Here is a 14,685-nt window from a genome sequence, read left to right as displayed (position 1 = left end):
GGAGAACAGGCCAACCCCCACCTCACTACAGCCTCCCTTGAGGTACCCATAGAGAGCGATAAGGTCGCCCCTGAGCCTCCTCTTCTCCAGGCTGAACAAGCCCAGCTCCCTCAGCCGCTCCTCGTAGGACTTGTTCTCCAGGCCCCTCACCAGCTTTGTTGCCCTTCTCTGCACCCGCTCAAGCACCTCCATGTCCTTCTTGTAGCGAGGGGCCCAAAACTGAACACAGTACTCGAGGTTTCCTTGAACACCCCTAGGGACGGTGACACCACCACCTCCCTGTGCACCCCCTTCCAATGCCTGACTCCCGTAACATTCTCACAAACTGGAGATTATGGACCATATAAGTAGAGACTGAGGTGTACTGAAAGCTGGCTGAACTGCTAAGCTCAAAGGTTTGTGACGTTTGGAAAGAGTAGTTGGAGGCCAGTTTGCAGTGGTGTAGACCAGGGGCTGACACTAGGGAGAATACTGCTTAACATTGGCAAGAGTGATTCAGGTAAGCTCAGCTACATCCTTAACAATGATTTGTTGGATCTGACTTTTAGAAAGAACATTTAGTGTCTTTCCAGAAAGCTAGAATAGTACTTTGAAGTAAGAATTGATGTTCCATGTGCGTACTTACACAAACATGAAGTTAAAACCTCAGTGTTGTTTTTGTAACATGGGTTGATCAAAGTGACAAGATAGCATGTCGTCTGGATGCTCATTTGTTGACTATTAATAATTCTGAAGTATCTTCATTTGGACACCAGAATGCAAGTGGGAAATTGAAATCTGAGCAGTGACTTTCAAAAGCATGTAACATCTCTAAACAGCCAAGTGTTTTGAAGATATTTCTGCAAATTCTTGATATCCTCCCTGCCAACTTTTACATTCCCCTAAGTTTCTGAAGTCCCCTTAAGCTGTAATTTTGTAAACATATTTCATATTATGGGAACACTTTGATCAGTAAGGTGTTCCTGTCTTCTGTGGAAATATAGTCTATATATTCTAATCCCCGTTCTGCAACCGCGATGAAAGATCGCCAGCTGTAGCATACCAAGACATAAGACTGGGGTACAAGTAATGTCAAAACAATAAACCATGTTCTTCTTTCACATATACAATGCAGCAGAGGAAGACCTGAGAAGGAATGCTGTTAAGGATGTGATTTAGATTGATTTATGCCTCAGCTACACTTTTAAACATAAAAGTGCCTACTTGAAACAAACAAACAAACAAACAAAACCTTTCTTTTGTTTGTTTGATTGGTTGTTGTTGCTGTTTTTGTTGTTGTTTTTACTTTATCACATTTCAGGCTGCATGAGATTAAAATTACTGGCTTCATCATCCACTTGCCTAAGTCCTGGTAGCGTCCTGGTAACCTTAATTTCATGGACAGCTTACTTCAGAGCAATATGCCTATACAAATCTGCCAATTGCAAATGCACAGAAATTTCAGAAAAGAGGACTGTATTGTGTCAGCCACCACAGCCATTTCAGTTATCAGAATAACACTCTGTGATTCTTACCCAACAGCAGCAGAGTCTAGTTATCCCTGCAGCCAAGCGTGAAGGTGAAGCACTGAATTTTGAGAAAAAAAAAAGGCTTATTTAACAAAATATGTAAATAATGACTTTTGTTTCTGTGTGCTCAAAAAGCTCTGCAACTGGATTAGTTTTATGGGTAGCTTCTGAGTTGGGGTGAAGGGCAATACTGAGAATTCCTGTGATGAGGACAAACCTCTGGATCAGGTTTCATATGTAGGGCAGAACTGTGAGATAGATCTTGAGATACAGACTTCTTGGGTTCTGTGCAGAGTCACCGCTTCTCTGCTTCCCTGCAGCCAGAGTCAGGAAACAAGAAAGAAGAGGACAGACAATGCAGGTGGTGCCTGTGGTGCACAAGGAAGCATGGATCAATTAGGGGATTAAGGTCTCCTTAGTCTTAAGCAAGAGTTTAGTTTTAATGTTCCCATTAAAATGCACTGGATTTCACCTGAGTTATTAATACAAAGATGAAAACTAAGAGATGGTGTGAGACTTTCTTGGCAAATTCTGTGAATACTTCTACTTCTTTCTACACAAACAATGGTAATGATATGACAGGCACGAGCAGTGTAAGTGAAGACTAATGACATGAGTGAATTTTTATACTTCTGTCTTTTACTTGGTTGTCAATATTCTTATTCTTATTTATTTTTTTTTTACTGTAAGTTACGTTTTTCAGGGATCTTTTAGAGCAATGTTTCTGATGGCTTACGTTTTCTGGGCTTATTGGAGTTACCAGTTTCTCCGTCTCTGTTTGAGACAGCAATCTGGAACCTTCAAGATTTTCTTTAATTATTAACTCAATCACTCGTATTGAAACTATTTCCAGTGTTTCCACTGAGATCCATTATAGTAGTTTAAACACTGCTTGTACCCAAACTTTCCATCTTTTGTTGGCCCTACAAAGTGTCTCTGAAACTTGTTCCCACCGAACAGAGACCTTTAGTGCAATAAAATTCTGGAATTTGTCTCCTCTTTCTAGACTCTAAAAGCAGATTATTTATAATCCAACTACTCCCCAAAAGACTTGTGTGCTTTGTGGCATCCATTTTCATAGTTAGTGATGCCCCTTTTTACCCTGGTTTCTCTCAAATATTTCTATTCACAGAGGGATGCAAGTAAAGAATAGTGATCAGTGATGCCCTAGAAAACCATTGCTCTCTCTATTTGTAATGATAATAGTATACACATATCACACACACATTTGTATGTACTTGCACCTTGACATGGATAAAACTGACAGTTGTGATCAGTTTAAAATACGTTGTAGGGAACGGATAAATGAGGAACAGGTTAAAAAGAGGCAATAGAGTACTGATAGGTGGAAATTGCAGTCAATCAGGACAGCATGCTTTTGCATTTGTATCTTGTGGAGAGCTGGCGAGTTATAACTGAAATTATAAATATATAGAAAAGTATCTGAAATTAAAGTCATATGGTGATGGAAAGTCTTCTGATAGGAAATTCATTGTGCATTGAGGGGTGCCTACGATTAGGAGGAGTGTAAACGGAGTGCAGCTGTTCTAGTGCTAAGGTCTGCTGAATTCAATGGACCACACAGAGCTTATGTGGAAGGCTTTCAGAAATCTGTGTGGCAAATAAGAATGTAGAGGCTGCAGCTCCTCTCTGTCCCCTTCTAGCAGCTGGCAAAGCATTTCCACCCTATCTTAATTCTGCCTTGCTCCCCTCTGTGCCTTCATAAAAATTACGTCCAGCTTTTGTGTAATGCTCTAATTACTAGCTGGTCCCCAACCTGGCTCCCAAACATCCATATGTTGAGCAGTCTTGCTTTAAAACCTCATCATGTGTAGAAATAGCTATTTCTTATCCATATGATTTCTATTTAGATTTCTGATATGTGCCTATCTAGCTTCTAAGACCAGAGTTCTGCAAACAGGAGGAATATATCTCTCAAACTTTGCAATGTTCTTTCAAATTCCACATTTCTCAAACATTTCTTATTGTTCAGCTAGCTGTGAATTATGGTCTCTCTGCTCTCCCGTGCTACTTTTGTGCTACTTTTGATTATAATTTCTTTCAATCATTTTTTTTTTTTTTTTTTTTTTTTTTTTTAGGGCCAACATTTGTCCTCACTGGTTTTAACTGCTTGATCTACTAGAAAACTTTTTGTTGTTGTTGTTTTGTTTTGTTTTGTTTCGTTTTGTTTTCGTTGGGCATGTCATTTAATCTCTTTTTGTTCCAATTACCCATCCATTAAGTGGGACTAAAACTGCTTTCTGAGTCACAGTATTGATGTAATGATGAGTTCATTGAAGATGAGGACCACTGAGACCCTATGGTTATGTAAGTACATGTCACTAATACATAATTTTGCTTTTCATCATTAGTTTGCCTTATGCTAGAGCTTAGTTACAAGAGTATCAGAGAGGTCTATCATTACCATTACTCCAAGGTAATGGTAAGCCATTCTAGTTTCTCACTCACTTTCTGGTGATACTGGCTGTTTCTTGGTTCTGGCCACAGAAGGTGTGAATACAATATACTCGACCTCTCTGATACTCTTGTAACTAAGCTCTAGCATAAGTAGTCAGTGCTCAAGACACAATGATCACCTTATGTGTAAACTCCTGTCTTGGGCAATGTTAGCTTACATGCGCAGTATAACGGCCAGGTCAAGAACCTGATGCAGACTGAGGACAATCACATAAATCCTTTAAATATTTGGTTTATTTCCCGAAAGTAAATCTCCCTTCAGGCAAAGAACTGAGCAAACTGATTTTGCTAAAGCTACTCCTTAATAAGTTCTTTGCATGTATGATCAGACTCTGTCCTGGCTACACCTGTGGAAATCCAGAGGAGGTTCTCTGAACTCATTCGTTACCAAGGCTTAAACTGACTGCAAAATTTGATTGTGTTTCTTTGTATAACAGGAGTATTTCCTGCAGGGGCTACATCATAGTGAGGAAATCAAAAACTAAATACTTCCTTGTAGGTTTCTCAACATGGCTTTCCACTCCAAACACATTTCCTTATGTGTCCCTAGAGACCTTTATTTTATATATATATTTTATATATATAAATATTATATATATATATATATAAATATTATATATATATATATATATATATTTTACCTTGCTTACTATAATATTGTGCATAACCAATACTCCCTTTGTACATGTATCCTTTGTCATTACTACCTCCCCCTAAGGTGGCTGGTGGTGAGTTATAAACTATTTTATATTGTTTTCTAAAATACGCAGACATTGCTCTTAAAGGTCTTTCCCATTGACTGGTGGTTTAATGTGTTACCAGCTAAAGTGCTTATTTTCTCTTTGATTTGTGAGTAGAAATGGACAAGCCAATAAAACCTCAAAACAGGCGCACACTTGGCCCAGGCTGCTTGGCGTTTGTCCAGTCTATATAGCTAACTCAGAAAAGAGACAGCCCAGTGAGAGTATCTTGCCATTAGTTCCTGGCAGCCAGAGTGGCATTACAAAGCAGCTTATACATATCCTTTGTCATATGTGTAAGATCAGCTGTAGGCTCGTTTTAAGTTTTGGCTCTGGTTCAGACTAACATCTTAACATTGCAATCAAAGTATCTGGCTTGGAACAGGACTGGGCTACAATTTTATATATTGTCTGCATAAGGAAATTAAAAGATCTCAAATAAAGAGAAATTCTGACTGACGATATATTTAAAAGGCATTGTGGTTTCCTTTATCACCAGTAATATTAGCTGTTTCAGCTAGTTTTGTTTTTAAAACAAGGCCCATGTAAAAGTCGGTCCATATATTTGAGTCACAGAAAGTGAACTTTGAAAAGTTAATTTTAAACACCTGCGTTTGAAACACTGAAGACAATTTAGTGTGTCCAAGTGGCTTGGGAAACAATTTCATTTTTAGTGACACAAGATATTTCTGGCTTGTTTAAGAAAATAACAGGGAAAGGCCATGTTCCTTTCAGCCTTGTGTGGAATCAACAAGCGTATAGTTATGAAATGTGGCCCTTGTTAGGTCAATTGCAGTGTTGCATTCACATAGCTACGTGGCTTCCAGAGTTAGCTGTGCACTGAGCTGAAATGTTTACTCGTTCCTTCTAAGACAGCGAGCTGGGATCACACTTCACAGTCTTCATATAGGGTCTGGTGCCTACTGGGAAGCCTGTAGCTACGTCAGGTATCTCAGCAGACATAAAATGTACAAGGATTTTTAGCATTGCAGCGACTGATTGCATGAACCTCTAGGTAGTTAAATGCCTTTAAGAACATGACCCAAATGTCTCCAATTTTCCAAAGGGAAACTGCAGCTGTACAATTATTCCATGGTAAGCCCTTCAATACTAGACAGTACTACTAGAAAATTGCTGTCACCTTTGTAACTCTGTAGTTCTTTGACCCAGAGTCTTTGCACTTTAATATGCACATAATTGCATCCATCTGCCATAATGAGATCAAAGAATGGTTGTTTTAACTGCTCATCCAAAATGAAAAAATGATTGCACCAGTTTGTTGGTTAACCAGCTCAGGATCATTCTTTGATTCTGCTTCTGTCAACTTAAAGTGTAAAATTGATACATTTTTAAAATGTCTGTAATGGCATCACAACCCCTTCAGCTTAAATACAAATGTTAGTTTTTTTTTTTGTTGTTTGTTTGTTTTTTGGGTCTAAAAACCAATATTGCTTCACAACTGACATGCTAAATAATTCCCTTTATCTCTTCAAATTTGGATCTGAGTCTGCAGGCATTTCTGAGTACACATTAGTCAACTGACTGCCCTCAAATAAATAGTCAAAAAGAATATGAGTGAATAAAGTCAGGTTGAAGCATTTCCAGTATTACATTGATGTACAACACGGGAAAATGGCCTGTATTGGTTCAGTACTGCTTGTATTGGTTCAGTCCTGTCCTAAGTCAAGAGGAAAATACTTCTGCCCAAATACATAAGAAATAAAAATCAGCAGAGAGGACTCCAAAGGACCATCCAGCTCCATTCCTTCCTGTAGAACCCCGAGTTATGGAGTATGGTGTGTGAGTCTCTGCCAGAAAATGCACCAACTTAAGGGAATACAGAAAAGAGTATTGTCTCACAGGTATCTTAAGAAAGTTAAAAATCCAGCAACCCTGGTTATACAGTGTAGTGGATACTCTTCAGTGTTTGGACACCTTCTCTCTCATTAAACAGGTTCTGATTTCACCAGCTATATTGGAACTCCTGGTAAAATAGGCAGTCTGTTTGCCTACACTGTCATGAAAATTCCTCTCACTCTTTTTAAGTGACATGATTTTTTTTTTTTGAAATTTTAGTGATCTATACTCTAATTCTGTTAAAACAAAAATGCCAAAGATGTCATAAAGTAACAAGAGAAGACTGCTATTGAAGTGGTTATATGTAGTTTTATAGCTTTCAAGAAAAATCTGCAGAGATCCAAAAGGCACTTTGGTTTCTTTACTTCAGCATAAAAGCTAGTAGGAGCACAGAGTCACAGACTTTGTGGAGACAGACAACAGTTCTTTCGTGTGTCTTATTTGTTCTCTTTGCAGGATATGATGACCTGATGCTGCCAGGTCTAAGGGAATTGCTCCCGTCTTAGAATTATTATAGTGTGAGGAAAGAAAGAAATCAAATCCTATCTTTTGAACCTTCTGAGAAAACCAGAGCAAATAAATTTCTGTGTACAGGTATATCTTTTCTAAAAATGGGTTAACGTGGCTTTTAACGTGTAGGACAGTAATCAGCTTTGCAGACCTTTAGAATGGGAAATGGTGCTTCCATTTCTACCGTGGATCCTGGCAAATGAATATGCATTCAGGATCAGGCCCACTGTGACTTTTCCTCAAATCTATAGCTGTGGATCATTTGCGCTGTTATACAAAGGGAATCATCAATCTGAGCAAGCCCAAAGCTTGTATTGACTAATAAGGATTTCCAGAACAAACCTGGGGAGAATGATTCAGATCTTGGTGGAAGAAAAAGAGCAAGAAGGAGGTGGACAAGAAGTAGAAAAATTCCAAATGATGTGATAGTTTTCTTTTTGTGTTTGATTTGTTTCATTGTCTGCCTTGGTCCTACTTGACAAAACTATGATGACTCATACACAGAGATTGTCCATATTATTTTTTACCATAAAAACTGAGTTGAAAAAAAGGGTTTTATTTTTATACAGCACTGTCCCAGTTTTGGCTGGGATAGAGTTCATTTTCTGTTCTGGTTTTACGTGGGACAGGGCTAATTTTCTGTTCCAGTTTCAGCTGGCACAGAGTTAATTTTCTTCCTAGTAGTTGGTATGGTGCTGTGTTTTGGATTTCAGATGAGAATAATGTTGATAACACACCAATGTTTTGGTTGTTGCAGAGCAGTGCTCGCACAGAGCCAAGGACTTTTCAGCTCCTCATGCTGCCCTGCCAGCAAAGAGGCTGGGGGTACACCAGGAGCTGAGAGGGGACACAGCCAGGACAGCTGGCCCATATGGACCAAAGGGATATTCCGTAGCATATAATGTCATGCTGAACAATAAATGGGGGTGGCTGGCTGGGGAAGGGGGAGGACATGCTGCCCAGGGACAGGCTGGGCATTGCTTGGTGTGTGGTGAGCAACTACACTGTGCATCATGTGCATTGTAAAAAAAAAAAAAAAAAAAAAGTAAAAATTCTTTTACTGCTATTATTTTCCTTTTCTCTTCTGTCATATTAAACTGTCTTTCAACTCACAAGCTGGTTTTTTTTTTGTTTGTTTTTGTTTTTTTTTGTTATTGTTGTTTTTGTTTTTTATTGTTCTCTCCTCCATCTCACTGGCAGATGAGGGGTGAGTGAATAGCTATGTGGTACTTAGCTGCCTGTAGGTACCCCACAACAGAACATAATTTATTACACAAAGAAGCCCCGACTTCTGCCGCAGCATAAGAAGCAAATATATTCTTCATGATGTCAAACTATTATGTATATAAGGAAGTCAAAAACAAACAGGCCGTCAAGATCTTTGAAGAGTTGCCCAGGAATGTGGGGAGAGAATGTAAGAGGATTTATTTTGTAGCTAGCAAGATGTATCGAAGACAGAAGTTGATATATAGTGGGATTTTGAACTGCAGTGTCTCCAGCATACATTTCCGTAATAAAATGATGTCTGTACCTGAATATTTTAAGGCAACATTCTGTAGTCCTCAAGTGTTAAAGCTGAGGGTACACAGGGGAAAAAAAAAAAAAAAAAAAAAAAGATTCTTAGGGACAATACTACAGTCAGTGAGTATAGAAATCATTCTGTAGATCTGTTTCCATAACGAATCTGTATCACTGAGCATTCTTCCACTTTCTACTTTACTACTGACAGTTCAACACATTCAACATGTTGAGCATGAATATGAATATGTTCAATGTTGAGAGGGGAGATTTAGATTAAAGGTTAGGAGGAAATTCTTTACTCAGAGGGTGGTGGGGCATTGAAACAGGTTGCACAGAGAGTTTGTTAATTCACCCACCCTGAAGTGTTCAAGGTCAGGCTGGATGGGGCTTTGAGCAACCTGGTCTGGTGGGAGGTGTCCCTGCCCATGGCAGGGGGGCTGGGACCGGGTGATCTTTAATGTCCCTTCCAAACCAAACCATTCTGTGATGCTTCTATGATGAAATACATATGGGAATGAAACTACATTCATATGAAACACTTAATTTTTGATTACTACATTTAAAAACTGCATCATCTTTATAAAATAAATTATGGTTTGCTTATTACTAATTCAACTGTATTTGTGTAATTTTTAAAGGCAGAAATAAGAAAGCAGAAATATGCATCATGATTGTCATCAAACTTATTCTATCTGCCACACTGGCAAGGGAGTGGAAGCACCACTTTGACAGCAGAGAACTGCATCTTCCCTATCTTCCCTGTGAATTCTCAGCTGAGAACGGCAGAGAGGTTAATGTGTTACACAAAGTGAGAATATAGGCATTGGAGTGGAAGAAAGAGGAATGGTGTAGTATTGTCATGACTTAAGTATCATGCCCTGTTACTGCTCGGAAGTCACTGGTGCTCCATGTTTATTGTTGGAATAAGTTCATGCTCTACTCAGCACTGGTGTGGCCTCACCTCAAGTACTGTGTTTAGTGTTGGGCACCACAGTACAAAAAGGACATAAAACTATTAAAGAGTGTTCAAAGGAGGGCAAAAGATGGTGAAAGGTCTGGAGGGCAAGACGTATGAGAAGCAGCTGAGGCCCCTTGGTTTGCTCAGCCCCGAGCAGAGCAGGCTGAGGGGAGGCCTCATGGCGGCCTGCAGCTCCCTCAGGAGGGGAGCGGAGGGGCAGGCGCTGAGCTCTGCTCTCTGGGGACAGCGACAGGACTCGAGGGAACGGCATGGAGCTGGGACAGGGGAGGGTCAGGCTGGGTGTTAGGGAAAGGGTCTGCACCCAGAGGGTGGGCAGGCACTGGGACAGGCTCCCCAGGGCAGCGGTCACAGCACTGAGCCTACGGGAGTTCAAGAAGTGTTTGGACAATGCACTTAGACACAGGGTGTAATTTTTTGGGTAGTCTGGTGTGGAGCCAGGAGTTGGACTCAATAATCCTTGTGGGTCCACTGCAACTTGGGATATCCGCTGATTCTATGATTCTAGTTCAGCAATTGCAAGTGCTGGGTGCAGGTTTTTAAATTAAGGATGACACCCTGCGAAGTCCTCATTGTAAATGATGTCATCAAAGTATCATTAAATGCAGGTAGAAATAATTCTGTCAAGCCCCAGTTTGGGACATGAGCATGGTGCTGTTTAGCTCTGCTAACAGGAGTCTGGGCAGTTCATAAAGCATCAGCATTACCACCAGTGTTTAAACTTTTGTATGGCAGCCTGTTTCCCAGTGTGTCTCAGGGTGTCTTCAGAGCTCTGTTGAGTCACACCTGGCTGCTGATGGCTGCAGGGGTGTGGTAACTGGGTAGGTGCTCTAGGAAGGTGATGCTGCCACTCCCCTGATTTTTTCAGAGGCAGCCGCTGCTCAGTGAGCTGTTTGCAATTAATGGGCTTTAGTATCAGGCAGAAAAGCAATTGTGTGCTCAACCCTTCTCCATACCGGCATCAAGCTCTACCTAGTTTCAGGCATGCAGCCTTGAAACAACCGGTTTATGCCTTCATGCAGCAGGGGCTGTAAAGGCTCTGTACCCCCTGACTGGATGCCACGGTTTTGGCTGGGAACTAATTTTCTTCACAGAGGCTCACACGACGCTTTGTTGGGGTTTAGGGTGAGAATAACGCTGATAACAGGTCGATGTTTTATCTGCTGCTCCTCGTGCTGCCCTGACAGCGAGGAGCCTGGGGGTGCACCAGGAGCTGGGAGGGGACGCGGGCAGGACAGCTGGCCCAGGCTGGCCAGAGGGGTCTCCTGCACGGGCACGGCGCAGCGTTTTGGGTTGGGGACTAGAAGCGCTATCACTGCCCAGCACCGGGCGCACGCAGCCCTCGGGCGCCACCTCCCCGCCCGCCCGTGCCTTTAAGGGCGGCGGGAGGCGGGGGGGCGTGTCCGGGCGGGGCGGCGGGCGGCCGGGCGGGCGCTCGCCATTGGCTGCCCGCCGCGGCGCGGCGCCCGCCCCGCTGGGCACGCCGTTATGTCGGTGTGGCGGCGGCGGCGGCCGGCCGGGCGGCGCGGCGCGCATGCGTACTGCCAACCGGCGGGGCCGGGGGCAGCGCTGCGAGCGGGGCGGGCGCGGAGCGGGGCGGGCGGCGGCGGGGTAGGGGCAGGAGGAGCAGGAGCAGGAGCAGGGCGAGGAGGGGCGGCAGCAGCAGCAGCAGCAGCAGCAGCAGCAGCAGCAGGAGGGCGGGGAGGAGGTGGACGGAGGCCGGCAGCGGGGCGGGGCGGGGCGGGGCGGCAGGCAGACGATGCCCACCGCCGGCCGCGGCCGCCCCCGCCGCTCCCCGTCCCCATGAGCTGACGCCGCGGGGCGGCGGCGGGGGCAGGGGCAGGGGCCGGGGCAGGGGCAGGGGCAGGAGCGAGCGCCCGGCGGGGCCGGCGCCCCGGCATGGCCGGCTCGGTGAGTACCGCGCCGCGCCCCGGCGTGTTCCCGTCCCGTGCTTTTATCCTGTGCTTATTGCCGTTTCTCCTTTATTTTTGTATTTATTCTGTATTTATTTATTTATTATTTTTTTTAATTATTATTGTTGTATTTATTTTCCTCTCTCCCCGTGGGGTGCTCGCCGCCCGCCCCGCAGTGCGCCGTCCAGGTGAAGCTGGAGCTGGGGCACCGAGCGCAGGTGAGGAAGAAGCCGACGGTGGAGGGCTTCACCCACGACTGGATGGTGTTCGTCCGGGGGCCCGAGCACAGCAACATCCAGCACTTCGTGGAGAAGGTCGTCTTCCACCTGCACGAGAGCTTCCCCCGCCCCAAGAGAGGTAGGGAACAAAAGCGGGGGCTCCTCGCCCACCCGGGGGGGGGCTCGGCCGCCCCCCAAACCAGCCGCAGACCCTCCCCCCAAAAAGGGGTCTGCACCCCCCCCCCAGGGGTGCCCCGGAGCCTTTTGTCTGGGGTCCCCCGGCGGTGCCCGGGTTGCCGCGGAGAGGTAGCGGTGCAGACAAAAGGAGGAGGACGGGTGCCTCCTTTGTGAGCAGGTTCCTCTCCCTGCTGGGCACCCTGGTGGCTCCCCACGGGTCTGGGGTCCCCACGGCACCTTCAGCACCCGCAGAGCCCGGGAGCGGGGTCCTCGCTGCCCAGAGCGGTGCAGGGCAGGAGTCGGGCGTGCGGGGGGCAGAGGCAGCACGTTTCCCAGCGCTGGGATGGGAAAGCCGCTCTGCGGCGAGGTAGAGCCGTGCTTTGACTTGATTTTTAACTTAAATTTTTGGCTCGGTTCAAGGGCGGCGAGCTGCGACTCTTGATGCGTTTTTACATCAGTTATTGAGGTTCTCCAAGAGCGTTTTCCTTGCCTCAACCAGTGCCCTGTAAGAGCAGCAGCGCTTCAGCTGCCGAGATCCTCTGCTCGAGCATGAGCTGCTATTTCCCTTTTGTCATCGTAAAGCCGAATATGTTTCAAAGTCCGTGTAAAAGCCGGATGGGGTTGCACAAACTGTTTTCAGTGGCTTGTAGTACTGTGATATTCCCAGTGAATTAAGTTGCCCAGATGCACCGTGGAGCCTTCCTTTCTTTCCTATTTCCCTGTTTCTTGTGCAGAAAAACGTGACTTCAGGTCAGTCTAAATAGTTTGGAAGAAAAACTGAGCTCTGCATAGCCCAAATAGGCGCAATGGCATTGTCTGTACGTAGTGAATGAACATAGTTATATTGAAGTTGGGGAGAGAAAGTACGTTTAATACTTTGAAGGCTGGTCTCTGTGTAGCGGGTGCTTACAGCACTCTGCTTTTATCACTGACTCTGTATTTATTTATCTACTTGTTTCTGTCTGGCCCTGGGGAACATGACTTTGCAGCCCAGAGCTAGGGGTGATTGCTAGGGGCGATGTGGATCTCGCTAGTAAGAATATATGAGGACTTCGGCAAGTGAAGGATGGCATGGTTTGCTCCAGCGAGTGCTTTGTGTCTACAGCTGCTGAAGCTAGTTATGCAGTCATTTAAGCCATTGTTTTAAAGTGTTTGTTTTGGAGTTTTATTTCTGTGCATCTTTTTCATGATGTGGCAGCTGCTGGGAAAGATGCCAGCTTATATAGCCCGGGAGGGGACTTGTCATTTTGTGATTGCACATGACTCGGATCATAGGAGAATATGGGCTGTTCGGTGGGAGCGGCTGCCGTAGGACGAGATGGTGAGCGCTCTGTTCCCTGCTAGGCTTTGCTTCCCCCTCCCTAAAACTGCAGCAGAGAGGAGTTGGGGGGCAGCGTGAGGGACTTCAGGCCCTCGAAATCACGGTGGAAAAGATGAGCATTGTGCTGCTGTGTTTGAGTTATCTAGCACGCTCTCTTGTGTTCAGATGTGTTTAGAGGAATGGCGGTGACGTGCGCCTTGTGAATGGGAACATCTTGTGTGTTTTTCTAACTTACAAATATGGTTAACGTCTTTGCCAGAAATATTCTGGGTTTTCTTAGCTCTGTAAGTCGGGGCTGCTGGTTTGATCTGACCTCAGATGGCCTTCGCTGTAGCGGTGGAAGTGTTGCCTGTTCCGTGGGAGTAGGAGGCTTGCTGGTAGCCGTACCCACTGGTTGGTGTTTGCGTACTGGTTCTCAGTCGCTGTCCCTGAAGTTGCGACATGCTTTATTGCTTTGTTACAAGATAACCGGCCACTTGGAGTTACTTGATAAGTTCTCAAACTAATCCTGAGCCTCCCCTTTCATGAGCAGACGTAGGTGTACAATGTTAATCAAAGCTAAGTGTCAGGATAGGGACTGGCTGTAGGACTGAACTTCTTGGTGAGTGATCTGTGTATCTCTGGATTCGTGCTGTGAATGGCTGCCCTGACGTGTGTGCTTGTGAGGAAAAGTTCTAATTCATTAAGTCTGTTTGCAAAACCCTTGGATCAATTTGAGAATAATAAATGAATAGGCTATCATGGGCTTTATTAGCTCCTAGCATTTATGCTACCAGCTCACTTTATTGCTGGCATAGTCATCCAAACATCGAGGGAGGGGAAGTGAATTATTTTCTGAAGCAGCTTTTCCATGCGCTTGCTTTACTTGTTTATGAGAATAGCTGGGTGAATGTCGGTTTGGCTACAGCTCTGGTTTTGCCTATCTCTTCTGACTGTACCAGGGATTTTGGAAATAGTGGAGGTTGGAGGTAAGTTTGCAAACAAAGGTGTGTCCCTGTGTTTGTTCTTCTAATAGCTGCTGCAGGGCAGGCAGGGTCCTATACACTGAAGTTGCATTATTTTTAAGGTGGGAATGTAGCTGGGAACAGCATTTGAGTTTCCACAGTGCGGAACAGGCTGATTTGTGTGCCCAGTCAAGATGGGAAGGTGATGGTGACTGGTGGGGAACAGAGTGTGTATTATCTACAGCCACTTAATGAACGAGCCTCCTTCACTATCTCACCTTAAAAACTTGAGCTTGGCAGCAATTTTGTTTTCTGTTGTTTGCCTTATGATGACCAAGTGCTCCAGTTCGTCCTTGCACAAAAGAGCATACAGCCATTCTCCATGGTTCCCTGCACTTTGTCACATCTAATGGCTTGCTTCTGCCATCTGACTTCCATGAGTGGCTTCACTGGGGGGACTGCAGGACTATTGGTCAGAATAAAGAAAGTATATCGTACCCAGGCCCCATTCTGGAGCAGAGT

At 44.6% G+C, this 14,685-nt stretch overlaps 1 protein-coding gene across 4 annotated transcripts in view; it reads left to right on the top strand.

Moving 5' to 3' along the window:
• Positions 1-11,364: 11,364 nt before the first annotated feature.
• MLLT3 (MLLT3 super elongation complex subunit) overlaps positions 11,365-14,685 on the top strand; it is a 142,994-nt gene continuing 139,673 nt past the window's right edge. For all 4 annotated transcript variants that reach the window (XM_082783786.1, XM_082783785.1, XM_082783784.1 and 1 more), the window contains exons 1-2: positions 11,365-11,501; positions 11,680-11,860. In XM_082783786.1, the coding sequence (XP_082639912.1) occupies positions 11,490-11,501; positions 11,680-11,860 (193 nt within the window). In that variant the 5' untranslated portion in view covers positions 11,365-11,489. The remainder of the gene's footprint in view (positions 11,502-11,679; positions 11,861-14,685) is intronic.

Source organism: Aythya marila (assembly GCF_965140915.1).
Source record: "Aythya marila genome assembly, chromosome: Z".
Classification (NCBI taxonomy): domain Eukaryota; kingdom Metazoa; phylum Chordata; class Aves; order Anseriformes; family Anatidae; genus Aythya; species Aythya marila.
The sequence above is the reverse complement of the archived record's forward strand: the minus strand, read 5'-3'. Positions and strand labels throughout refer to the sequence as shown.